Source organism: Rhynchophorus ferrugineus, unplaced genomic scaffold, assembly GCF_030347505.1.
Source record: "Rhynchophorus ferrugineus isolate W39M unplaced genomic scaffold, kcgeb_rfMv2 rfM3, whole genome shotgun sequence".
Taxonomy (NCBI): domain Eukaryota; kingdom Metazoa; phylum Arthropoda; class Insecta; order Coleoptera; family Curculionidae; genus Rhynchophorus; species Rhynchophorus ferrugineus.
In genome coordinates, this window is record NW_027472582.1 from 21,520,155 (window position 1) to 21,546,429 (window position 26,275).

At 30.0% G+C, this 26,275-nt stretch overlaps 3 protein-coding genes across 12 annotated transcripts; 2 read left to right on the forward strand and 1 right to left on the reverse strand.

Moving 5' to 3' along the window:
- Positions 1 to 1,563: 1,563 nt before the first annotated feature.
- On the reverse strand, positions 1,564 to 15,156 carry Sxl (sex lethal). 5 transcript variants are annotated; one of them, XM_076398319.1, is made up of 6 exons: positions 15,139 to 15,156; positions 14,259 to 14,290; positions 13,683 to 13,996; positions 13,325 to 13,522; positions 12,972 to 13,138; positions 11,127 to 12,216 (listed from the first exon to the last, which is right to left on the reverse strand). In XM_076398319.1, the coding sequence occupies exons 2-6, from the start codon at positions 14,286 to 14,288 to the stop codon at positions 12,053 to 12,055; spliced, it is 873 nt and encodes a 290-aa protein (XP_076254434.1). In that variant the 5' UTR covers positions 14,289 to 14,290; positions 15,139 to 15,156; the 3' UTR covers positions 11,127 to 12,052. The 5 variants fall into 5 exon arrangements, with proteins under 5 accessions (XP_076254436.1, XP_076254434.1, XP_076254435.1 ...); XM_076398320.1 differs by lacking the exon at positions 15,139 to 15,156 and adding an exon at positions 15,015 to 15,115; XM_076398318.1 differs by lacking the exon at positions 15,139 to 15,156 and adding an exon at positions 14,750 to 14,849.
- LOC143192757 (cyclin-L1) lies at positions 1,740 to 11,223 on the forward strand. Its single transcript, XM_076398310.1, has 8 exons — positions 1,740 to 2,032; positions 2,194 to 2,378; positions 5,520 to 5,640; positions 6,289 to 6,395; positions 6,457 to 6,619; positions 6,739 to 6,902; positions 8,460 to 8,663; positions 10,769 to 11,223. The coding sequence occupies exons 1-8, from the start codon at positions 1,811 to 1,813 to the stop codon at positions 11,103 to 11,105; spliced, it is 1,503 nt and encodes a 500-aa protein (XP_076254425.1). The 5' UTR covers positions 1,740 to 1,810; the 3' UTR covers positions 11,106 to 11,223.
- On the forward strand, positions 14,654 to 25,862 carry LOC143192758 (uncharacterized). 6 transcript variants are annotated; one of them, XM_076398315.1, is made up of 9 exons: positions 14,654 to 14,689; positions 15,391 to 15,441; positions 15,497 to 15,692; positions 15,756 to 16,056; positions 16,296 to 16,469; positions 23,485 to 23,688; positions 23,858 to 23,962; positions 25,131 to 25,287; positions 25,348 to 25,862. In XM_076398315.1, exons 2-9 carry the CDS (start codon positions 15,407 to 15,409, stop codon positions 25,517 to 25,519), a joined length of 1,344 nt encoding a protein of 447 aa, XP_076254430.1. In that variant the 5' UTR covers positions 14,654 to 14,689; positions 15,391 to 15,406; the 3' UTR covers positions 25,520 to 25,862. The 6 variants fall into 6 exon arrangements, with proteins under 6 accessions (XP_076254430.1, XP_076254429.1, XP_076254428.1 ...); XM_076398314.1 differs by lacking the exon at positions 14,654 to 14,689 and adding an exon at positions 15,029 to 15,150; XM_076398313.1 differs by lacking the exon at positions 14,654 to 14,689 and adding an exon at positions 15,046 to 15,155.
- The last annotated feature ends 413 nt before the right edge of the window (positions 25,863 to 26,275 follow it).

The window sequence follows — 26,275 nt, forward strand, 5'->3', positions numbered from 1 at the left end:
TAAATACATGATTTATGTCAATACAAGAGCCAATGTAGAAAAGAATAACAGCAACTAGTAGAGGGCTATCTTGTATCGAGTCTGTTCAAAAGTACGTAAAAGACCAGCGATGTAAATAAACCTTCTCTTTTGTTTCAAAGCCATAAGTGGTGTTATTAATTCCGTCCCGTCCCGAATCATAAGTGATTCGTGACACATAATAGCCACAAAAGGCTGATTGTTATGAATATAGTAGAGACAATCACATGCACATGCTAAACACTCCGTCCTACACAAGTCATAAGTTTCAGCCGTTAGACTGTGTGTTTTTCAAACCATTCAAACAAGCTTGTGGGTCAGCAAGTGTGTTAGTATAATGAACGAGTCAGAGTCCTGGCGTTCGAATCACAGATTACGACGTTGCTAGACTGACAAGAATAGCGTTCACCAAAGCTGCTAGATTAGATATAACCCAAAGTGGTTTCCATTGCACTGGTATCCCCAGCCCTTTAATTGAAGTGTTTTTTCAGACCTAGACATTTTAGGTTCTACCTTAACTGATCTAGCCAGTCAACAAACCAGGCTCCTAGTTATGTAGCATTTGAAAATACACCGGAACCTTGGAGAGCTTTATCTGTGTCGTCACTTGCCATCCGACCTCATGAAGCAATACCAACATGGAATGTTGTAACAGATGAAGATTGGTTTCAATTCCATACATGTCAATCTATCAGATTTGTACTACAATTGTGATGTGTGTTGCCAAAAACGATTTGGTTACTAAATACGCAGGTGGCCGCAGCTACCCACCTCCTCAAAAGGATATCAAAATTTTATTACTATCGCTTTCATTGTAATTCATCAATATTTTTGTTCAAGTTAACATTATTCTATGAATAATAAATATAATGTTAATTATTTTTGTAGTTTTTGTCGTGTGTTCCTTAATATAGTCATAGTCTTAATAGTTATATAGTCATATTATCAAAAACAAAATTTTAGCCGTAACTACATGTCCTATTTTAGTCATTTCCTTGTAGTAAATGAAAAATAACTCTAAAGTGTCATCTAATGAATGATTCTAATGATCTTCCACTACTCTGGGACTTAATTACAACAAATACAGTTACTCTTACTAAAAATCTATAAATTTAATAGTATATTTCCGCAATGTTGTACTTTTTCAGTGTTCTTTACAAAATTACTGTAATATATCAATATAACAAACATTATTTTCACACCATATAAGTGTTATTTGATACATACAAAAAAAATATCGATATTCTTTCGGAAATAGTAAACCCTTACATATAATAAACCCTTACAATTAAGTATCGAAAACTAAGCATTTAAAATTAAGTACCAATATAAACAGTATAAAAATTTATTAAATGGTTTTTTATGATGTTTAAGAAATATATTTATGCATTTGACCGTTTAGTTTAAATTACTATTACATGCATCTGTAAGGAAAACAGTTTGCCATGACGCCATTTCATTAGTTCAGGATCTGGTTCGGTACCATGTGACTATCATCTGACGTCACATTTTACTGGCCAATAAAACTTAGAATAAAACTTAAAATTATAATTCCTGATTAAATTTATTAAAACAAAATTATATAAATATAGAATTTGTATAATATAAATATACATAAATGTAAATATACTAACATTTAATATACTTTTTAATATAATTTTTATATTACCGATTGAGTTGTTGAGACGACAGAAGTGACAGTTTCTCTGTGGTGACAGTGTTTGTCATTTCATTAGAACTTCTGTCTTGTGCCATTTTGTTGTGCTTGTGGTTTTTCGTAATTTAGTGAATTATGGGGACTAAAGAAGAAAAAAACACAATTAATACTACGAAAAGTAATGGAAAACCATACGGCAAAGTATTATTGACATTGAAAAATCAGCTTTTGCCTGAAGAAAAGTTAATAAATACGCCATCTCAAACGGATGGTTTGGGTGCCGAAGCAGAAACTGACCTGCGGATTTATGGTTGTGAATTAATTCAAACTGCTGGAATTTTATTAAAACTTCCTCAGGTGAGAATAATGCTTTACCTGTTTAGTGCTAAATATTAAAAATCTATATAAAAAATCACCATTAAATTTAGGTTAGGATTTAAATGAAACACTATAACGCTTTAAATAATCCTATTGTTATTTTTTATTATATTAATATCATTTTGGCCACATTTTTCTAGGTTGCAATGGCGACTGGGCAAGTCTTACTTCAAAGATTTTACTACTCAAAAAGCTTAGTTCGTTATCCAGTTGAACACACTGCAATGGCCTGTGTTTGCCTGGCTTCAAAAATTGAAGAAGCTCCAAGAAAAGTCCGAGATATTATTAATGTCTTTACTCATATCAAACAAGTAAATAATGGAAAGTAAGTATTTCTTTAAATTTTTGTGAATTAGAGTTATTTTTGTGACTTCTATAAATTAGCAACATGCTAAATTATTTTATTAATGTCACACAAAGTAACTTTTTCTGAAGCATAACTTTATATTATCTACCATTACCTATAGTAATATCATTAATACTACATTCAGACAGTATAGTAAAAATTGATATGGTTAAAATATCTGAATAATTTCAGCAGATATGTAAAATCAAAACAAGTTTAAAGGTAAATATATGACGATTTCTATATTTAATTTTAATACAGTTTTCATAAACCAACTTTGTAACAAGGAACAAATTACTAGTTTAGGCACATTTAATACTCTCGATGGAACAAACAGCAAAAATATGTAGTATTATATACATATTTATTTGCTATTAAAAAATGTACCTAAAAATAGTTAATATAGGTTTATTAGTCACATAGTTTTTAAAAATTGCAAATTAAGTAGTATGGAACTTAATAATGGTTTCACTGCTGTTTGTTTTATAAACGCCAATAATTATTCTTCATACCCTGATTATGCAGGTGTTGTATAATGTAGGTATAAAAATGTAAATTAAGATATATTTGTATGTTGATATTTATTTCAGAACATAATTTTGTTTACTCTACTTCATCATGATGAACTTGATTCTTCAATACATTTTTCCTCATATTTAAAATTTATATACAAATCTTATAATAAAATGTTTAAGAATACAACGTGGACTTCTTAAGATTTGTTTAGTTTGTCTTAAAGTGCTTTTAAATATTGGGTGTTTTAGAAAAATTATGTTTATTTTATTTATATATTTCTTTAATTGGTTATATTAAAAATTAACTGTTTAAGCTCCCTAATTTCCAATAGTTTAATTGCGCATTCTAAGATATCACTGTTCATAAATTAATTATCTTATATCAAGAGCTAAAAAATTCATATCAGACATTTAATAATACATTTCGTTAACTTGGTTTTCTTCATTATAAATTAGAAAATAGAAGGTACTCAACATTTGTTGTTATTACAGACTCCCAAAATCCTCACATTGTACTGGGTGTGTCGAAAAACACATCATCTACGAAGCTGTGGGAAGCGCCTTACATATATGTTAATAATCACCAAATGTCTCAGACACCAAGCGAGACTAAAATGATTATTGGTGAGCATTGGGTATATATGGTTCGACAATTTTTGGAATATTTTAAAAGTAAATGGTAACAGGATAAATAATGTTTATATTTCTATTTGAGAAAAGGCAAGTATATTCTATATTTCCCTAAGTTAATGTTTATTGCTTTTCTTTAATCAATTTGATTTCAGATAGTTTTATTTTGGTATATGTACAGAATGTTCCAGTAGTGCTGCGTATTTTTATTCAGTATATATTTTTGAGACAAGCTTTAAAAACACAATAGAGTCCAAAGTACTCTATATATTAAGTTGCTGAAAATGAAATGTTATGAACATTTATAGCTGAAATACATATATTAATGATTAAACCGAATGTTTAATGGCGTTTAATATTTAGGTATAATAAGTGACTAAATCAGTAATTTTTATACCCTGAAGTATTCAGGGTTAAATGACAAAAATAACATGACTTTTTATCTTATATTCAGTGCAATAATAATTTACAAACATGGCATATATTAAAATATGAGTGGTTCAATTATTTGTCAATATATTTTTATAGTTCTAAAGTATGACATTTCATTTCAAGCAATTTTTTGTTGTCATTTATGGAAGTTTGATATAAATAAATAAATTCTGCACTGTAAAGAAATACGTCAAAATATTTTAAGTAACCCTATATGCCTGTGTTCCTTATTTCTTTTTCAAAGATTGGAATTATTAGTAAGTAATCGTTCATACAAAATTAAGTTGCTCTAATTATAACTAACAAATTAGGCTTTATATTCACTCGCTGAACACACGAAATAATCCCTCTTTCACTTCGCAGATGTACAATATGCAATCAGCTGTGAAAAGCTTTGGTATTATACTAAATCCTTTTTTAATCATTCCGTTATTATTTGGTATGTAGAAATACTAGATAAAGGATGATGAAAAATATCAACTAAATCTGAAATAATAAAATGTTCCCCGTTATTACAATCACTTGCTAGAAGTCAAAATATTTATTCCAGCTTAATTCATTAGTAGGTCTTATTTGTTGAACTGTATTGCTTTTACATCACTTTATATGTGATCATAGTAACAAATGCATTTGTATATAGATAATGAAAAGATATATATTAACTATAAAAACTAGAATATATTAATGAAGACCACATTATATTAACTTCGAAAATTTCAGAACTGTTAATAACAAAACTGAAGCTTTTGTTCCATTAAAATGTTTATATTATACAAAGTATAACTATAAATGAGTAATTGAATATGAAAGCACTACATTTTATAAAAGTAATTTATTTTTCTCTGACTATATACAGAGCATTAATGTATATATGTAACTTCAGGGTTTTAATTTTAAGAATTTATTTTCTTAAATACTGCACTCGCCTTTTCTCAATCTTTATAATAAAACCAAAAAATGTCAAACCATATAAAGAAACAGTGGTAAAAAATGGAAGGGAACAATGCACATGAAGAAAATGAAGATCAGGACACTTCATACATTATTCTCGCTATGTATTTTTAACCATTGTCTATTAATTATTTAGAAATTTTCTAGATTCGTTAAATGTTTGATAGTGGAAGAGCATGACTTGAACAGTAACTGGGTAATGTAACATAAATAAAATCCTGTTTAAAGGTAAGATAAGTATGGAGTATATGGGCTATTGTGATACAGAAGTAATACAGGTAACAAAAAAATGGTGGTTTAGTTTAATTTTAACTTCCGGAAAGTTATGCTTCAGAAATCGGAAACTTTTGAAAATTGGAGTCCATAATAACAAGGTTAAACTTACCCACCATTTTTCTTTTATATTTTTTAATATTTATTGTTTCTTGGAATCCTTTAAATTGATACCACGTTATATGCCTCCAAATTTCAATTGTTTTATTTTTGTTTATTTCATTTAAACCATTTTTTATCTCCCCTCCCGCAATCAATACAAGAGATTGCTCTTGTACAGCTATTATTTTCCGACCACAGTGCTTCCATTCTTTTACAGGCCAATTCAACCTGTAATACTGGACCAAAATTACATTCACAACAAAAGTTTAGTTATTAACGCAGAAAGAAGGGTTCTAAAAGAATTAGGATTTTGCGTTCATATTAAACACCCACATAAGGTTAGTTACATTCTATATTTATCTGGTTAATAATTTCTGTATTAACATTTATTAACTTTTGTCCTACCTTGGATTTTTTTGCTTGTTATAATTATAGTTATAACATTTGTTAATAATAATGTGTTCCGCAAAGTTCCAAAATAGTAAACAGATTAATCGAAAATATTTTTCCTCTACAAATATGCTATTTAAGAATTATGTCTTTGTTCAAATGTAAATCCTCTCAGTCTGACTTTAAACGACTCATTAGCTACATTTCTGCTTGTTTATCTGTCTATTAAAGTGAAACTTTTAAGATATCTCTAAACTTTTTTGCCCATTTCAAATTAAAATGTTTGGTCTTTGGTTCATTACATTTAACAAATATAATTTTATTTTGAAACATCATGTAATGTTTTTATGGCGACACTACGCCTCACATTTAGATTATTTGCTATTTTTAATAGAAAATTCACAACTGCCCTGTTCGCCTGATATAACTTATGGTGGTTCTTGCATACAGTAGGCGTCGTCAAACTTTCGATAATGCCCTAAACATACATCGCGTCCAAGTCAGACAAAGTTAATTAAAAAAACTAGAATATCATTATTGTTAGAAAGGCCATTTAGTAAAACTAGTTTTTCAAAAGTGTATTTCTTCAATTGCAGATAATAGTAATGTACTTACAAGTTTTGGGGTTCCAAAATAATCAAAAACTAATGCAATATTCATGGAATTATATGAATGATTCTCTGAGGACTGATGTTTTTGTTAGGTAAATATTACTTTTATTTTAACGCTACATCTTTTTTGTTGTCATTCAAATTATTTTTTAGGTACCAACCAGAAACTGTAGCATGTGCGTGTATTTATCTTACTGCACGAAAGTTAAAATTACCGTTGCCAAAAAATCCCCATTGGTTCACTCTCTTCGGAGCGACCGAAAGTGATATTAGGGATATATGCATTAGGACACTTAAACTTTATAACAGGGCAAAGGTAATGCTCGAATTATTGTCAATTTTCTCTATTAAATATTGTTCTATATATTGTATAATAACAGAGACAAAATGTTGTCTCTGCATATTATAGAATTCTAATAGATTTTTTTTACACAGCCAAATATTGAAGACTTGGAACGACAAGTGGAGGAACTGTGTGAGAAATACCAGGAACAACGAGCTAAAGCACGTGGAGCCAGCGATAACAACTCTCCAACAAACGAAACATCACAAACAGTTCAAAAAACATCTGCACACAACGCATGGGGTGGTTTCATTAGGTAAATTTTACTCTGATTTTATTATTGAATGGACGAAAAAGTAATCCACCCTTTTAGACTGCCTTTTGTTGATAAATCAATTTTTTTTTTGGGAAAAATCAGTTGAAAGAACTAATACTGCTTGTAAAATTGGAAAAACATTCGAGCTAGATTTTGATTCATTGATTTAAAAATGGTCATGCCATGTTGGGCTGCCTAATTGTTTGATGTGTTGATCAAATAAGACTTCAAAAACAGGATGATTTGTACTTCAGTTATGAAGCACCGCGACTTAAGTGCCTTTAAGACATAAAATGTTAATTACTTCCAAAACATTGGCAGCTTATGCTACTTTATATTTAAATTATCGTTAGGAACTATCGACCGAAAATAGTAGGAACAGTCGAACTAGTCGATAGTAAAAAAACTAGCAACTGAAAATACTAATTACTATTTCAGTGAAATGCACGCTTCGACTATTTTTCTATTCTTAAAAAAAATACAAAACTAATATAATTTTGTGACGTATACAAAAAAATAAATTGACAAAGCCTAATTTACGTTAATATAACTGTTTGGGCTTGGCACCGATTTCAAAGTGATCAGTTGGTAGTAGTTAAAATAATATTGTAAATAGATAAATAGATTTAGGTAGGTATTAAGCTAAATTGTGTGTATATAGTAGAATAGAAAATACTTATAGTAGATAGGTTAAATAAGTTTTATTTATTTATTACTATTATTTTATTTATTTATGTTTTTTGTGGTAAAAATCAGTGTGAAGTTTGATTATTTTTTAATTTTTAGTGAATTTCTTAATTATTTTTTGAAGTCGGTTTAATTTTTTTAAAGTATTTTATTTATTTTGAATATTTTACTTGATTTTAAAAAAGGAATGGAGTAATGATCACTAAATATTTCTGTCGTATTTTTTCAAACAATCTTTATCAACTATTTAACCAATTCTACCTTTTTTGAATAGAATAATAATTTTAATTATCGTTAATCACTAATATCTTAAAATTATTATTAGTTAAAAACAGTTTCTAACATTTAAAAAAAGAGCATAACCTATTATTGCCAAAGCAGTCAAAATTATTTTACTATTTATCATTCATAATTTATTTTTTGTCCTATTACATTAATAGATAATCTTAAAAAGTATTGTTTCCAAAATGCTGCTATATTAATGTACAATATATTGTTATTTACAGCGGAGACAATTACCACAAACAAAGCATAAAAACCATATATATAAATTCGACACATTATTTTCAAGGTAGCGGATGAACTAGCAGACGGCAAAGCCAGAATATTAAAAATCAATCGAATCAATCTAGTAGAACCGAAAATAGTAACTGAAAGTACACAACTGAAACAGTCGATAGTATAACTTGTAAAATAAGTCGGACCAAATATAGCGACTGAAACAGTCGATAGTAAAAAATAGTAAATTACTAAACAGTCGATAGTTCCTAACGCTAATTTAAATGTTATAATCATTTATTTATGTCATTATTGGAATTACTTTTTCACACAATATTATCAGCGTTTTTACTATTTCGTTTATATTTATAGCCGATCTGGAAGTCATATGCCGCCACCAATTAACGAAAAAAGATCACGATCAAGATCAGAAACTAGATCACCAGATAGGAAACACAAAAAAACGAAAAAACATAGGTCGAGGAGCCGATCACCTAGAAACCACAAAAAGAGTCACAAGCGGAAAAGCTATTCAAGGTCAAGAAGCAACTCCCCTCATAAAATTAGAAAAACCAGGTTAGTAATTATTTTTATCCAACATCCATGCTGTATGATGATCATAACGTGATCATTATATAAACTTCTATCACTTGCTTCGACACGTGCCGTTGATCGGAGAATCATTAAAACAATCTCTGGAGAACAATTTTAAAAAGATATATGTTTTGACCGCTTTTTAATAAAATGTTTTAGCGTCTCTTTAGATACCATTACCCTGTTGTGATTCCACGAAATATCCAGATTGGATATGTGATAGGCTAGATGACTGTAATAAAGAATCACAAAAATATTTGATTTATAATGATATACTATAGACAGATTATTAAAAATACATTTATTTTAAAATTAAAAGTGGAATTACTAATATTTACTAGAAATAAAAGTACATTTCAAAATTCGCTATTTTAAGTCAAACACCTATCAGAAGCGCTACATCACCGTTGGCGTCATGTTTTATAACCATCATTTCTCCAATCCAACATTTAAGCTTTTACCGCGCTTCGATTTTATTTGTTTTATTTATCTTATATTTCACAGTTAAAAAATAGTTTTGTTCAACCAACGGAAAGAAAACAAATGAAAAAATTGAACTGGGATTTATTAAGGCAAATAACCTAAATTTGCACAATCGATTCGTCTATGCTGACTATCTAAAGTAATAATTTTAAAAATAATACTAGAATTTTTATAGAACTGGTGAGTAAGTATTCCAGACAAACTAACCATGGAATGTGATAGAATACTGAAGAACATTAAGTAAAAATACAATCTGTATAACACTTGGCAAGAAAATCAATAAATGCAGGTAATAACTCTAAAGAATAGAATAATAATAACACAATCGCCACTTGGGAATTGTGACAAATCAAAATTGCTTTGATAGCAAACCTACTGAAAAATTTTATGATGATAATTTGAAGATACAGGTGCAAATGTATTTGACTTGACATGACTACCAAAATATCCATTTTAGACAGTTCAAAGTTATTAGTGTTATTTACTTGAACGCAAAAAAAGTTTAAATTATATACATTTGATGATGCAGCTCTGTGTTGTATCAAATTACCTTGTAATGTTTGGGTAAATAAAACGCTCAAATTGTAATTATGAAGCTCATTTTAATAATAGCCAACAGTCTTATAAGCTATCTGCTTTTCTTTTACTTTACTTGACTTTAGTGGCGACATTTGGTCATACATTATCTCTAGGTATGTATCATATAAAATGTTTGAAATTTCTGTTTGCCACAACATACATACCAGGCTGTAAAAATGAGATAAAATCAGATTATCCAGTCAAGTATATGTCATTTAACCTGGTGAAGTATAACCCGTCGAACTATTTGATTTGCTGAAATCCGATATGCCAGCCTTGAAAATACACAACTTGTTTGGGATTTTTACCGTTGTATAATTACCTTAAGGGTCCTGACACCTAGAATATCTAATTATAATCCAAAATTAATAAAATATATAAATAAAACCTACACATAAAAGCCGTCCAGTGCGACCAAAACAACTACGTCACGCCCAGATTTGGGGCGTTTTAATCGATCGGGATCAGGTTTTTTAATCGGGTGTTTTGAAATCGATTTTTTGCAGGAATTACTTTTATTCCGGATAAAGTAAACACGTATAATTATTATACGGTGGCTTTTCAAAAATAGTCATCTAGCCTATTGATGTGCATAATCCGCCTGTTTTAATCCATAACATTTATATTTTGAATTCTTGTAATTGATCCATTATTGTTTACCGGTAATAACCCAGTCTAAAAATGTCTTCCTCCGTGTGGTCGAAACAAGTCACAAATTGTAAAAGACTGCTCTGTTCGAAAGTTTCAGTTGTAGATGGAATCAATTTCCTTATTTTTGATTCCCAAGATTCCAAGTTAAATCCCGATGATTTAAGTGTTATCAAACAATTTCTCCAGTTATTAATAATTAAACTCAAACCGTCCATTTTAATACGTGAATGCTTATTTAAGAAATTTGGAAAGCATTCCAATGCCCGTTTTATCAAATTGTGATGAAAAAGGTAAACTACAACTGTCTAAGTCTAAGTAGTCTGAAGATAGGAATTTTTAAATCAATTACCATTTAACGTAAAATTTTGTTTTAGGGAGAGGAAGAAATCTAGATCAATTAGTAACGACCGTGATAACAAAAACGATAGGTATATAGATAGATATGACAAATATGAGAAAGACTCTAAATATAAAGAGGAAAGAGAAAAGTACAAAGAGGATAGGGATCGCGACAGGTACGAGAAATATGATGAAAAAAAAGATCGCGAAATAAAAAAATACGACAAAGAAGAAAAGTACAGGGAAAGAGAAGATAAGTATAAGGATCGGGATGAGAAATACACGTCGCGAGACGAGAAATATAAGAAATCCAAGTATCGCGACGAAGACAGAACGGAAAACCGGCCCAAGGATAGAAGAAGGAGGAGTTGAAGAGCTATTAAATAAGGCCCGTTTAGTTGTATTTTTAAATGTCTATATTTTTATTAATGAGGCGTTATGTAAAAAATATATGTACAGTATGTTTTAAATAGACTATATTTTCAGGAAATTTTGTTTTTTAACAATATAATGTTTACATCTTTCATTTTTATGAAATTAATGTTGTCCTCAATTATAGTAATCGATAAAAAATAAATTAGCACTAATTAATTAAATTTCAAATAAATTATATTTTCATAAAAACAACAGTTCTAATACATTTCTCTTCGAAAACAAGTTTTAAAAATAAAATAAGAGCTGATTTCAACAATTAACTTATATTTTTCTGTGCTACACTTACATTAGTAAAAAAATAAAACTATACAACGTCGATTAAGCAACAGCTTTAAGAAAAAAATTGACAAAAATTTGCTGCAGCTGCCGATCAGCTAGAAGAAATTTCTCACAAGGAAATAGGCGACATTGTTTAGCTATTTAATTCTTTTTCATAAATGTTATGTAATAAATAGGTGATACGACTGATTATGTACATAGTGTCAATTTTTCTCCTAATAATAATGAAAAAATATATTCTAAAAAATACTATCTCAGTGTGCATTTCGAGTAGAAATGAGTATAAAATCATAATTACGTCTTTTGTATGAAATGTGAAACAAAACAGTCTTCTTAGAGAAAACAAACAAAAATGCCGAATTACTACCGAGAAAAAAATATGCCATCGAATAAGGCTAATATCTTCCTAAAGATTTCTTAAGAAAATTTATTACTAATCGTAATTAACAAACACTTTGAAACAAAACAACAAATAAAATAAAGACAAAATATGGAACTCACTAGATAGTAAGTCGGCTAACAAAAACAAAACAAACACAATACATTCTAATTAAGCCCAGGATCTGTTGAATAGCTCCATCAGACTTATGGTGGTGAAAAAAAACTTAATAATAAAATGGACTTTGGAAAAATGTGTCTCCTGCGCCCAAATTTCTTATATTTGGACTGGTAAAGGTGGGGAAACGGGTATATCGGTTAGGGAGGATTGGTCTGGTGGGAACTGTTAAATCTCTGAAAGGCATAATACTTGTTCTGAGGCCTGGGTAGCCTAAAATTAGGTAACAGTGGAAAATCGTAATTAGTATTTAATGAATTCTATAAAATAAAACTAAATCCTTAATAAAGTGAAAAAAATAAATAGGTCAAAATATCTATAAATTAATAAACGTCTACATAGCAGACAAACTTTTTTTTATAAATTGACAATGGTTATATCTCCCCTTCCATTTAACTCGTCAAAAGAAATATTGCTGCTATTCTAAAGCTGATTAAATCATAAAAATATGATACAATATATTAAAAATTTCTAAACATTAATGTCAAATAGTAGAGGAAACCAAAAAATTTATATACATTGTTCTGAAGTTACACCTCAGACTAATAATATTACCAATTTTCAAATGTTTATAGAACATTACAAAAAATCAGCTGTCTAATAGTTGAATTATAACTATTATTAACCCTATAAAAATATTCTGGATATCATTCTAATTTTGTCATACAGTAAATAATAATAAAGAAATGTTTAAATTCCATATTTAACTGTAAGCCACTGTACACAAATTATCCCAGTATCTATACACCAAACAGTGATAGAAAATAATTCAAGAATGTTGATTTCCAAATAAATATGTAATGATTGATAATCGTTCACATGAAATCAAACTTCTTGAAAATATCACAATCAGATACTCTACTCTGTCAAACCCTTAAAGGGTGTAATAAATTATTGAAAAATACAAAAATATTACAAAACAAAAATTAATATTCACAATCAATTCAACTAAAACCGCCTTCTCTTACCCCGTCCACCAAAACCCCCACCCATGGGGTTCCAATTATCCAAATACTGAGCTTTCTGCCTACCATGATCTTCTGCAACTCGGACACTAAGTGGCATCATTGCATTTTCTAACATTTTGCCATCTAAGTTAGCTATAGCTGCTTGAGCTTCTTCACCTCTAGCATACCTTTAAATACATAAATGTCAATAATAAATCACTTTAAACTATAAAATATCTATTATTAAAAAATTGTATTATTTCAAAACTCTTTAATTTTTTTTCTCTCTAGAAATTCAATGATTTCTTTAATGCACTGTTATTTAAATATGCAAAGGTGTAATTAGTAAACAAATTTAAAACAAAGTATCTTACCTAACAAAAGCAACTCCTCTTGGAAGTCCAGTATGCTTATCTTTTAGAACAGTCCTTTGAATAATTTCACCATATTCCTTAAACAAATTTTCTACATCCTGTTCCGTGACATCTTTGGGTAGATTAGTAATATATAAATTTGAATCTTTCATGTCTGTTCCTGGTGGTCTAGAGTATGAAACTTTCAAACGTTTATTCCTAAAAATATAGAAATTAAATATTAACAAGTAGATGATGTGAAAAAACAAAGAGTTGCTATATATACAATAAAATTTTCCATTTAAACATAAAAAATATTATAATGTATTACCCTAAAAATCTCCGAGTGATGCAATATTTTATGCAACAATATAATTACCTGAAATTAAAGCCATTTAAAGCTTCAATAGCTTTAGCAGCATCCTCTTCCTTAAAATACTTAACAAAGCCAAATCCAAAACTATACCCTGTTTTATAGTCTTTCATAATTTTTAAACTTTCAATAGTGCCTATAGGAGCAAATATTTGTAATAGCTCCCCTTCTGTAGCAAACTGTGGGATATAGTTTACTATAAGTTTGGTTTTATCAAGTCCTCCAGAACAACTATCACCAGCACCATTATTTTGTTCCATAATATTTGCAGAATTATTGTTAAAATGTGGGATATCTGTATTTTGAGTGTTTGACGCAAACTGAAAAATGAATTTGACACATGAGTATTTTTATTCTTTTGTCTATACCTGCTCATGGTACCCTTTGATATAGAGTCATTATATTCTATTGATAAACTTATTTTAACCATTTTGAATATGAATATTTCATATCCAAAAAATACTATTAAATATGATTAGAATAACTCCAGAAGGAGCAATTTAACACTTTAAATTATTATTTTATGCTTATTAAGACACTTATATATAATACATAAATTTGATAACATATATAAATACTTACAGGAAAAGATCCAAGTTGAGTTGCAAACATATCTACAATTAAAAAGTACTGTCATAACAATAAAGAATAAAACAAAATAATAAAAAGGTATTATCGAAAATATCAAAACAACTAAACTGATAACCAAAAATAGAATAAGTTTTCATGAATATAGAATTATCCATTACATAAGATTAAAACAAATGTCATTTATGACAAAGCTTTAGGTTATATCAACCGGTTTTTAATAGGTAAAGATCCGTATCAACAGAGTTGTTATTGTTTTAATTTTAATGGTTTCTAAAAGAAATTATTCTTACCTAAATATAGATATACTAATTTATAATCGAGTAATTTAAAAAGAAAGAAATACTAACGAAATTGTTTCTTTATAATCTTGCAAAACACCGGTTTCAATTGCGCATGAACATAAAATGATAAAATTCGAGAAGGTAATACTAATATATAAAATTGAAACTTATTTTTAGACATTTAGGTTTGTTCTTACTTACAAAAAGTTGGTTAAAAGTAAATTGATTTGTTTATTTAAAAATATATATATATATTTGTAACATAAACAATTATAGTGGACAGAACCAACTTGTCTCTCTTATTAAAAGATGGCATTACTATTATTTCTCTAAATGTACAAATCCCATTAAATCTGTGGTAATTATTTGATTGTTTTAAATTGTACCTACTATTATATAATATTAAATGTAATTAATTGTGATATTTAATAATTCGTAATGATTCTTTGGAAATAACGTTTCCTACCAAATGGATATTTTTAATATATGGCAGTGACAAAACACACTCTGGGATTCCCCTAATTTGTCTTCATATATTTCAACGTTTATAGAGAAAGTTTGTTATTATTGCGGAAACGTATGTTACTTACTGTTCGATAAAGGTGTAGTACGTATTTAGTAACACGTAAGAAATGCTGCTGAACCTAATTTTCTAATAATAAAATCTAAATATAGTTTCATACTCATATACAAGTCTATTCTAAAAATACAGAAAGTGAATACTTTTGTTCACAATATCAGTCTGCTAAAAACTCTCGATCTTAAACTTTGTGTAAAATCTTATTTTTTATGATACTTAGTTTTAGTGTTTAATTTAAAGTCAAATAATAAATTTATTGTAGTGCAATTAGTGGCAAAATGGATAATGTTGAACATGAGATTTGCAACAACTGGCAAGTTAAGAAGTTTAAGTCATTTTCTAATCACTAATAATACATTTTTTTAAAGCAAAAAGGAAATACCTCAGTCAAACTATGTTATGCATACAATGCATTGTTCAAGAAATATAACTTTATGTAAAATATGCAATGAACCCATACCAAAGTTGGAATATGAAAAGCATAGAGAAAAATGTGCCAAACCAAAAAAACCAAGTCCACCTCCAATAGCTCTTGAAAAGTCTATATATTTTCAAAAAAGAAAAGTAAATAATAATTTAAATAGATCTAGAATTAATGGTTATCAACATATACTGTAATTTTTTTAGGAGAATGAAGATAAGAAAGCTGCCATTAGAAGAGAAGAAAAATTTAAGAGAAGTTTTATTGATACAGGATTTACTTTAAAAGAATCAGTGTTAAATGGATATGGAAATACAGCTATTTCAAATCCTTCAAGTTTAAATTCAACTAAAGAAAAAGTAACACCTAAAAGTAACACACCTAACCAAGAACCAAGTTCCAATCAGAACATTCAACATAATGGAGCTATTAAAAAAGAAACTACTAAGCCACCTCTAATACCCAGACTTGATAACTCTTCTGGTACTAAACCAAAAGGTTCCCAAGGTATGGCTAGGCGAACCAATGTTTTCAAATAGGCTTGTGTTTTTTAATGATCACACAAAAATTTTAGTTATAACAAAAAGATATAAAATAAGAATTTTTTTATCAATATTTTTATGATTTAATTATTTGCTGAACTGACTATAACAAAGATCAATTAAATACATAACAATATATTTGATCAATTAAATTACTATGATGTTTTTTTTTGTAATTTTCATGAAATAATTTACAAATTTTAGGTTTGTTACCATGCAGATATTGTGATCTTGAATTACCAAAACTTGATCTGGAAGAGCATGAAAACTATTGTGGCACGAGAACTGATAAATGCTTGGAATGTGGGGAATTAGTTATGTTCAAGAATAAGCAGGTTCATTTGGATTCCAATCATGGATTTGTAAAGCTAAAAGATGGTAAGTTAGGACCTGCCCTTTAATTTAAACACAAATATACTAGATACAATATATGCAATTCCATATATTGTCTCTATTAAAAACATAACAAAAACTAATAAATAGGTCATGAACTAATTGAATTCACAGTTTTACAGTAGGACAAGGTTAGTTTTTCTAAAAAATAAAAAAATATATTTTTAACTGACCTAGTAAAATATACAGGTACCAATGAAGGCTAATGTTTTAAAAATAAAATAAAAAATAGCTTAATTGTCAAAATTTATGATGATCGTCCTGTCATTTACATAAAACTTGTTTTTATTTCATCTATCTACTTTCTAATTATTATTAATTGGCTAATAATATTATTTATTCTTATATATATATATATATATATATATATATATATATATATATATATATATATATATATATATATATATATATATTAAATTTAAAATAAAAACCTTTATATACTATTTTTAAATCTTTGTATTTACGTATTATAAGTATTTTTACAGTATGTTTGCTTCGCCCGACATTAAATTACTACAGTTTTTTTTTTAAATAATGTTGGATGTGGGAAATTATATAAAGATAGATTATTTACATTAAATAGACCAATTTTTTTAGAGATATTGAGGATAATCTCTTAACAATTACTTGCATATAAACAGTACAACATCAATTTCCTATTATTATACTGGCTTTTTGCCACAGCAGCGACCTTATGATAAATCGAAATTCGAAAATCGTATTGAAGTAGAGGTTGTCGACTTTAAGGTATTTCAATACACCTTTCAAATAATTTAGAGTAGAAATTATAATAATCTAGTTAAAATTATAACTCCTGATGTAAATACATAAAGTGAATAATTTATTATTGATAAAAGTACTGATTCATTTATAAATCTTAATGACTCACTGAGCAGTAAATTAATATAATGTTTTGATAATTATATTATTGTGTTACTAATATTCTGATTGTATTATTATATCGATCGTATGATGCTACAAGATGTGATGTCTACTAACAAAAGCAGCTAACACCAGATTCTATAGTTTTCACATTTGTTGCCGAGTTCGGTTCCAACCTTCGTAGGGTGAAGACGTATTTTCAATACGCTCCAAACTCTAGAAAGATACCTTTCTTTCAAAAAAACAGCATTTTATTACGGTTATTTAATTGGGTGTTAAAAACGCATAACAGATGCGGCTATCCGTCTCTCAGCAGACCCAAAAGTGTAGTGAATACGTGTTTACGTGACTAGACAAAAAGACTGCATCTCATTTTTATTAGTGTTTTGAAATTATTTCTCCTTATTTTACAACAGTCCTTTTGAAATTCATTTATAATATTTTTGGTCAAAAACTAGTTCAAAAAATAACTAAATTAAATAATATATTAAAAATCTAAAAATGGCAAACCACAGCGATTCAACCAAATCACCTTCACACTTTGATATAAGAGTAGAACAACCAGCAATAACGTAAACTCCACCATCAGAATGGACTACAGTCATTAACAAAAAAACGATTGAGAAGTCCAGAAGAAGAAATCGCGACGAGACAAACAAGAATCAGTGACTATTGGTTACAGAAACCGATAGAGACAAAAAACAGCTTTAGCAACCTGTCGGAAGAAATTGAAGAGAATGTACAACCAAGCCCTGAAAAAGTTGTTCCCAAACCACCACCAATAACGATCTATAAGGTAGGAGTAATAAAACACATCCATGACCTATTAAAAACCATTATTACGAGCTACACAATTAAAACAGTGAGTAATTAAAACTATGAAACAATTAAAATCCAATTGTTCGAAGCGGATCACTTTAAAGTTCTTGTAAAAGAATTAGATGAAAGAAACACCCAATACCATACATTCAGGCCAAAATCCGAGAGAACATTTAAATTCGTCTTAAAAGGATTACATCACGGGACGGACTTTGACACCATCAAGGTAGCACTAGCTGAAGTTCGCGATGAAAAAGTGAAATGTGCAAACTGTAACGGAAATCATCCAGCGAACTACAAGGGTTGCGCAGTTCACAAGCAACTACAACAGAAACTGTATCCTGCCTTAAGGGAAAAAAGGCATCAACAACAACAAAAACAATCCGCACCTACCAGCCTACCCACCAAACCAAGTCTATCAGACATAACTTATGCCCAAATGGTTGAAAATGGTTCAGCACAAAATCGAGAGACGACATCTCAACCTACTGAAACTAGCAACATCTCTAGATTAGAAAATATGATGGCCAAACTAATGGATCAAATGAGATTTCTGTATTACAAAAAATATTGATCCAAAAAAGTGTCAGGCAGAATCATGTTTCGACTTGTCTTCTGATCATTCACCAATAATAGTAAAAATTTCTTCAAAAATTACCATCAAAGATAAACCCCCTTCTCTGTGCAATAATAGAACTAACTGGCCCTTATTTAGAGAAAATTTAGACCAAAATATCTCTCTAAACTTACCGTTACAAACTGAAATGGATATAGAAATAGCAGCAATAAATCTTACAAAAAATATACAGGAGGCAGCATATTCCGCGACTCCTAACAGTGAAACATTTCCAAGAAAAAATACACATATATCATGTATAATACAGAAAAAGATAGCAGAAAAAAGAAAGCTACGACGAAATTGGCAACAGCAAATGACTGAAGAGAATAAAAGAAAATTTAATAGGGCAATAAGAGCTGAAAGAGCTAATCCAAATTGAACAAATCCAAGGCATTCAAGAATACCTAGAAAACTTGACATCAACTGAGGCTACAGACTATTCGTTGTGGAAAGCAACAAAAAAGCTTAGGAGATCCCAGCAGCATAACCCACCTATTAAAACAAATGAAAATAATTGGGCGAGAAACAATAAAGAGAAGGCCGACATTTTCTCAAAACACTTAAAAAATGTTTTTAAACCTTTCCAGTCTCAGCTACATAAAGATGAGGAAAATAAAATTACTAGCTTTCTAGATTCGCCATTTCAAATGGATTTACCGCTCGAGAAATTAACGGTCAAAAAAGTTAAGCATACAATAATGAGAGAGATTAGTATTAAAAAAGCTCCTGGTTATGACTTAATTACTGGTAAAATTTTAAAAGAACTATCAGAAAAGGGTATAAAACTATTAACATTTATATTTAATGCTATGCTACGAATTAATTACTTCCCTAATATCTGGAAAGTAGCTAAAATATTAATGATTCTTAAACCAGGAAAAATACCAGAAGATGTGACCTCCTACCGACCTATAAGTTTATTTAGTTTATCAAAAGATATTGTTCGGCTGCTTTTCTGGACATATATCAGGCTTTTGACAAAGTATGGCATACGGGCTTGCAGGTTAAACTAAAGAAACTTCTCCCTCATCCGGACTATCAGTTACTAAAATCGTATCTCACTGACAGACATTTTATTGTAAATCAAGGCGATGAATATACCGAATTAAATCCCATATATTCAGGAGTTCCGCAAGGTAGTGTACTGGGTCCAGTACTGTATCTTCTGTATACGGCTGATCTGCCCACCACAAAAATAACTACTGTGGCAACATATGCAGACGATACAGCAATCTTAGCATCCCATGAAGATCCAGTCACAGCATCAATAAACCTACAAACCCACCTGGAACAAATACAATTATGGTTGAAGACATGGCGCATTAAAGCCAATGAATCAAAATCCACGCATATAACGTTTACCCTGCGTAGAAGAACATGTCCGCCAGTGAATATCAATCATCGTCAACTCCCCCAAGCAGAGCATGTTAAATATCTTGGTATGCATTTAGATCGACGCCTAACCTGGAAGAAGCACATACTCTCTAAACGGAACTGAAACTGGGACTAAAATTATATCAAATGTATTGGCTCATCGGGCGCAAATCCAAGTTATCATTAGATAACAAGGTATTGCTGTATGAGTCTATACTCAAGCCCATTTGGACATATGGAATCCAACTATGAGGTACCGCCAGCAAATCTAATATATCCATCATTCAACGGTTCCAAAATAAGGTGTTGCGTGCCATTGTTGATGCTCCGTACTATATTTCAAATAAAGTGATACAACGCGATATTCCTCTAGAACCTATAACGAGTGTAATTCATCGTGTTTGTGTGAAGTACATCGAAACAGTGTCAGTGCATCCCAATGTACTCGCTAATCAGCTAAATATGCGACGTGATAGTGAAGTGCGTAGATTTAAACGTTTAACACCACCTGATCTGATTACTGGACATATGTAGACTTTAGAATAAGCTTTAGAATAAGACTAATTAATTAAGATAATATTTTATACAGAAGATTGCTTAATGAAGTGATTTTCTACATGCCATGTATATATAATATAGCCATAAGAAATACTTATTGCCAATAGGGCAGATTGTGGACTCACGAAGAGTAATAAAAAAAAACATTTGTTGCCACGTGTGACATTTTGCTTTTTTAAGAAAACAACCTGCCCCATTAAATAGCTGTGGAAACGTACCATAATGGTGATCCTGCATATTATATCTGTCTAGTTTGTTAAGTATTGTTAATAATTTCATAAAAATATGGTTCCTAATGTAAATACATAGAGTGAATAATTTGATATTGATAAATTAACTGATTCATTTATAATTCTTAATGATTCACCGATCATTAAATAAATATACTGTTATCTTGGTAGTATATTTCATACTACGAGGTGCGATGATGTCTAATGACAAAAGCAGCTAATCTCAAATTCTATAGTTTTCACGTAATCTATGGATGACTTAGTTTTGTTTTAACTATTTTAATGTAATGATTTTGACATTTAAAACAGAAAGCCCTTAAATAACAAGTCAATTGAAAAGTCCACGGCCTACCATAGTAAAATACATTTTTTGGCAAAATTAGTTTTTTTATTCAACATAATTGCCTTCAAGGGTGATACACTGATTTTAGCGACCTTCCAACTTTTTGGTACCATTTTTGCAATACGATTTGTCCTTTGCTTCAAAATAGGCCTCAGTTTCGGCGATCACCTCTCGACAAAAATTTCTTCCCAGCGAGCATTCTTTTGAGATCTGAGAACAGGAAATAGTCGCTGGGGACCAGATCTGGAGAATACGTTCGTCACGAGAATCGTTTTCACTGGCTTGTGACACGCTATATTGTTTTGGGGAAGCAGCACTATGCGGTCGTTTTTCGGCGATTTCGTCCTTCAAACGGTCCAATAACGCTATGTAATAGTCGCTGTTGATGGTCCTTCTTTTTTCAGGGTAGTCAATGAAAATTATTTGATACTCATCCCAAAATACAGACGCCATAACCTTATCAGCCGACTGTTGCGTTTTCCCGCTCTTTGGAGTGGGTTCATCGTGTGCAGTCCACTCGGATGACTGTCGATTGGACTTCGGAGTGAAATGATGGAGCCATGTTTCATCCATTACCCAAATATTCATAAATGCTATGATGTACACGTTCAGTTGATATATTTAGAGAGTCTGCTATTTCATTCCATATCAATTTACAGTCATTCAAAATCATTTTGTGGATTTTTTTAATGTTTTCGTCGGTAACAACCTCTTTTGAACGTCCACTGCGTTCACCGTCTTCGATGCTCATTATCGACTGAAAATTTCAGTTTCTACCCGACGAGTGACTTTTACACGCTCATAAACAAAAAGAAGTCGCACGGAGCCGCATCTGAAGAATACTGTGATTGAGACAGCAGTTCGTACCTCAATTTGGTCATGACGAGTGCGGGGGTGTGATCCAGTGCGTTGTTTTGGTGGAAGAGCACTTTTTTCTTCGCCAAATGAGTCCACATTTTTACGCGCAGAAGCTCCTTCGGATTGCGCTTAAACAGCATTAAGCACTACTCTCAAGTGGCATCAGGCTTTCAGTCGTTGAGCAAACGCGGCACCCATCGCGCCCTGACATGCGTACTGTCTCAACTAGCTATCTCGCGCACGTACAATCGGCCACCTGCCAATACCAAATCATGGATTTTTATCATGTTATTATCCATGGTAGCTGTTTTCGGGTCACCTGGGCGTAGCTCACCAAAACTGACGTGCGACCACGTTGAAACTCGTTAAATCAATTTCTGACAATCGCCACCTAAGGTTTCACTTCCAAAAACAAGAATCGGATCACCGGCCGATATTACTCTTTTTCCATTTCTCTAAAATTCACGGACACACCAGCTTTCACATGCGGTCAAAATTTCGTCATTAACCATCTACGAGAATGTACTATACGATAATAAATTTCTCTTGCTATAGTGGTATCACTGATGGTGAGCCAAAGTATTTATCTGACCACCTGTATATGTTTTATGCGATTATATAATATACAAATATGCCGTTTATAATCGCATATAATACATCTTAAATAAAGTCATATCTCAGACTCATCTTGTTTCAGTCCATTTAAATATTTATATATTATTCATTTTAATACTGATGAAAACAGACTGATGATGATGACTGAGGCAAAATAATATAAACACCATATAATATATATAATAGTACATCTTATTGCATGTTGGCAACACTGTCTCAATGCAAATGATGCGTCGCGTATGTATTGCTCAGTTACGTGCGTTTCAAAACTTGTCTGTTATATTTCAGTGTATTATAAGCTTTGACATGTCTGACTTTTCGAAAAAAGACAAATCGTTGATGCTCGATTGGTGGGAGCGTGTATAACGAAAACAAATGAATTATTTAATGTTTCACGAGCGACAGTATCCACGAATGACAGAAATACTGGGTGATATCCAAAGTTAACTGACAGAGACCGACGAACATAAAAAGGAAATATGTAAAACTTTGATTGAATTGAATAAAACGATCGCGGTAAATCTAACAGCAGAACTCAACGCTCACTTGATTAACAGTGTTTCGATAAAAACAGTTTGGTTGAAGCTCCACAAAGCTAACATCGACGGAATGGTTGCGATTGCGAAACTCTACCACAGAAGCCAACGCTAAGCTGCGAAAGAAGTGTTACTTTGCTTTATATACAATTTACACTTTTAGAACCAGGTCCACGTGCCTCATGGGAATCAACTACTCAACGTAGTGCATCTACATCTAATGTCGATACGGGTTCAACAAGACGTTTCCGATTCACTGGTTTTGACTACGATCCAACACCTTATCTACCGGCTGCATATCAACCAGGAGGAGGTTTGAAAAAGAAGGACGTCGAAAGTTACAAGGAAATTTCTAGAAGATTGGACTGTAAGTATTATCTAATGTTTTTAAGGAAAAATCATTTAACTTTAATAGATTACTGTTTTCCATCATACCTAATGTTTCGATGCAAATGTAATATAACATCAACTATCAGTGATTGCAATTTTTATAATAACAGTTGCACATATAAATACTTTAATTTTATCTTAAATAGGCAAAACAGAATACATTAGAAACCTTCTTCATGATTCTGCCAGTATCACTATACCATTAAGATCAAGCGGTACAGCACCTAGGAATCATTTTAATCATAACAAAGGTTAATTGTTTGTGAGTGTATGCTTCAGTGTTTGTTTTTATCCTACTTAATTGTTTTGTGGTTTTGTATCACTAATGACTAATAGATACATTTTTTCTATTTAAATATACATTATTTATAAAACTGTAAATCTTTACTGCTTTTTATAATCAGATTCATAAATCGATAAATTCACTTCCATAAGAATTATTTTAGTTTAGTTACAAATTAACTACTGTTGCTTTTGTTAATATGTTGTTTGATATTATTTGGTATTTTAATATACTAATTGGTAATTTAATTTCATTACGTCATGTTCTGGGATTATTCGATTGAATATTAATTTATTATTAAAGATGCAGGAATGTTATGTTAGTAATGTTACACTTCTGTTATAACCACACAACATAATTTTTTGTGAACTACCATCACCAAATCATTATAATATCTGCTTTTTGTGGCATTTGTAATGGTTGTATTACATCCTTTCGCTTATTCATTTTAATTAATAAAATCATGCGGCGCGTTTTTTACACAGAAACTAAAACAAACAGTTACTAAAGAGACACGGTGAAACAGTTTTATCCACAAAATTATTCAAATATTTATCAAACAATTTTAGATACGGCACATTTTAATTATTGATACAAGTGACTGCCAAAATATTTTGCGTTTGAGTCTTGGCACAAGTCCATTTTATAAATTTTCAGTTGGATTTTTATTTTTTGAATCATATTAAATTGGTTACTTCTTAATTATGATTTTAAACCAAATCATTAATTCTTGTAAATTTTTTCCTAAATTTCTTCAAAACTAGGAATTGCTATTGAGTGTTTGTTTTATACTAATGCATATATCAAATCCCATCATTTTAAATTTATTTTTAATCATTATCAACTCATATTTCAAAATTTGAGTTAACACACGTTTTGTTGTACAAAATATCATAAACCTCAATAAATCTTTTCCTCTGTGGTAATAAGAAACTAAAATATAATAGAGATGTTTATTTTTTACCCTAAAGAGTAAAAAGAAAACCGAAATTACTTAAATAATCCTATATACTTTGATAGCATTCTTAATTTTGTATTATTATTGTTTTCAGCGTTTCTTTTACTTTAGAAATATCTGCAAAAATTTATATATAAACTGTATTTTATTAAATTGTCTAACAAATTGGGTAATTTAGGTCCAGCTCCACAGCCTCCTAGTAGACGTCGGAATCCACCAACTGAATTGGTCATTCCTTGTGAGTTCTGCGATACCCCCATCCCACACGAAGACCTTATTCAACATGAAACAGGTTGCAGGCCAGATTTGGCTAGATTTAATCCGCGAAGAAGCAGGTAATTGATTTTCAATAACAATATAAATTAACATAAATTTAGTTCATTTATCGATTTCAGAAGTTCCATTACGACCTCTTCTGCACTTGACGATGATGATTATTTCGTAGCTCCACCACCTCATCGCTCTAACAGTCCTGATGATGAAGAACTGCCGTGCGAATTTTGCGCTAATATGGTACCAGCATCTCAATTATGGCGACACCAGATGACCTGCACAGCTCCAGCATAAGACTTTTTATTAACTAATTGTTGGTTCATACACATATATATTTTATTGAATTATATTAAGAAATAACTAACTTAGTAATACATAATTATTTTATTATTTGCTTTTATTATAATCAGATTATAAAAAAAAACGTTGCAATACTCCAACAAGAACTTTTGAAGAAGCTGTTTTTATTGTTTTCTTATAATTTTATAGATATTTTAGCTTTTATACAAAATACATATTAAGTGCCTAGTTTAACTTATATCCTGTTATAAATTGTGCTTTACTTAGATATTCGAAAATAGATTTTTACAAATTATAGCAATTTTGTTATATATTTAAATAAAATAATAAAGTATCCTAATAGATTTTTTAATTATGATAAAATTGAGAAGTGGCCAAAGTTATCAGATAATTTTAATTCTGTGTACTTAGCAACAAAAATCTATGTGCATCATATTTATTTAAAATTTTATCCGCAAGATAATGGCATAGGAAGTCACGTACTCTCACATCAAAACAATTTATTATATTAAAGTAGTAATTGTCAAGTTGTGTAAAATATACTAAATATTTAGGTTATCTTCAATTAGTCTGAATGTAAAATATTTTTATGTAAGAATGTTTTTAAATTAAAATTTATTAAGTACTTGGCTTTATTCAGTTAATATATATATTTAAGCTTAAGAAACTGTAAACTATGAACAGAAAATAATAAAAGTTGTCAAAAGAAAGAAGTTACAAAAACTTTCCATAAGAGTCTCAATTAACTTC

Bases quoted from the DNA above. Each gene is read 5' to 3' on its own strand.
- LOC143192757 (XM_076398310.1), top strand. From the start codon at position 1,811: ATGGGGACTAAAGAAGAAAAAAACACAATTAATACTACGAAAAGTAAT. The intron at 6,396-6,456 runs GTAAATATTACT...ATTATTTTTTAG, and splicing joins AGGACTGATGTTTTTGTTAG to GTACCAACCAGAAACTGTAG. The intron at 6,620-6,738 runs GTAATGCTCGAA...TTTTTTACACAG, and splicing joins AACTTTATAACAGGGCAAAG to CCAAATATTGAAGACTTGGA.
- LOC143192758 (XM_076398315.1), top strand. From the start codon at position 15,407: ATGGATAATGTTGAACATGAGATTTGCAACAACTG. The intron at 16,470-23,484 runs GTAAGTTAGGAC...TTACACTTTTAG, and splicing joins ATTTGTAAAGCTAAAAGATG to AACCAGGTCCACGTGCCTCA. The intron at 23,963-25,130 runs GTTAATTGTTTG...TGGGTAATTTAG, and splicing joins TCATTTTAATCATAACAAAG to GTCCAGCTCCACAGCCTCCT.
- Sxl (XM_076398319.1), bottom strand. From the start codon at position 14,288: ATGTTTGCAACTCAACTTGGATCTTTTCCT. The intron at 13,997-14,258 runs GTAAGTATTTAT...TTCATTTTTCAG, and splicing joins CTCAACTTGGATCTTTTCCT to TTTGCGTCAAACACTCAAAA. The intron at 13,139-13,324 runs GTAAGATACTTT...ATGTATTTAAAG, and splicing joins AGAGGAGTTGCTTTTGTTAG to GTATGCTAGAGGTGAAGAAG.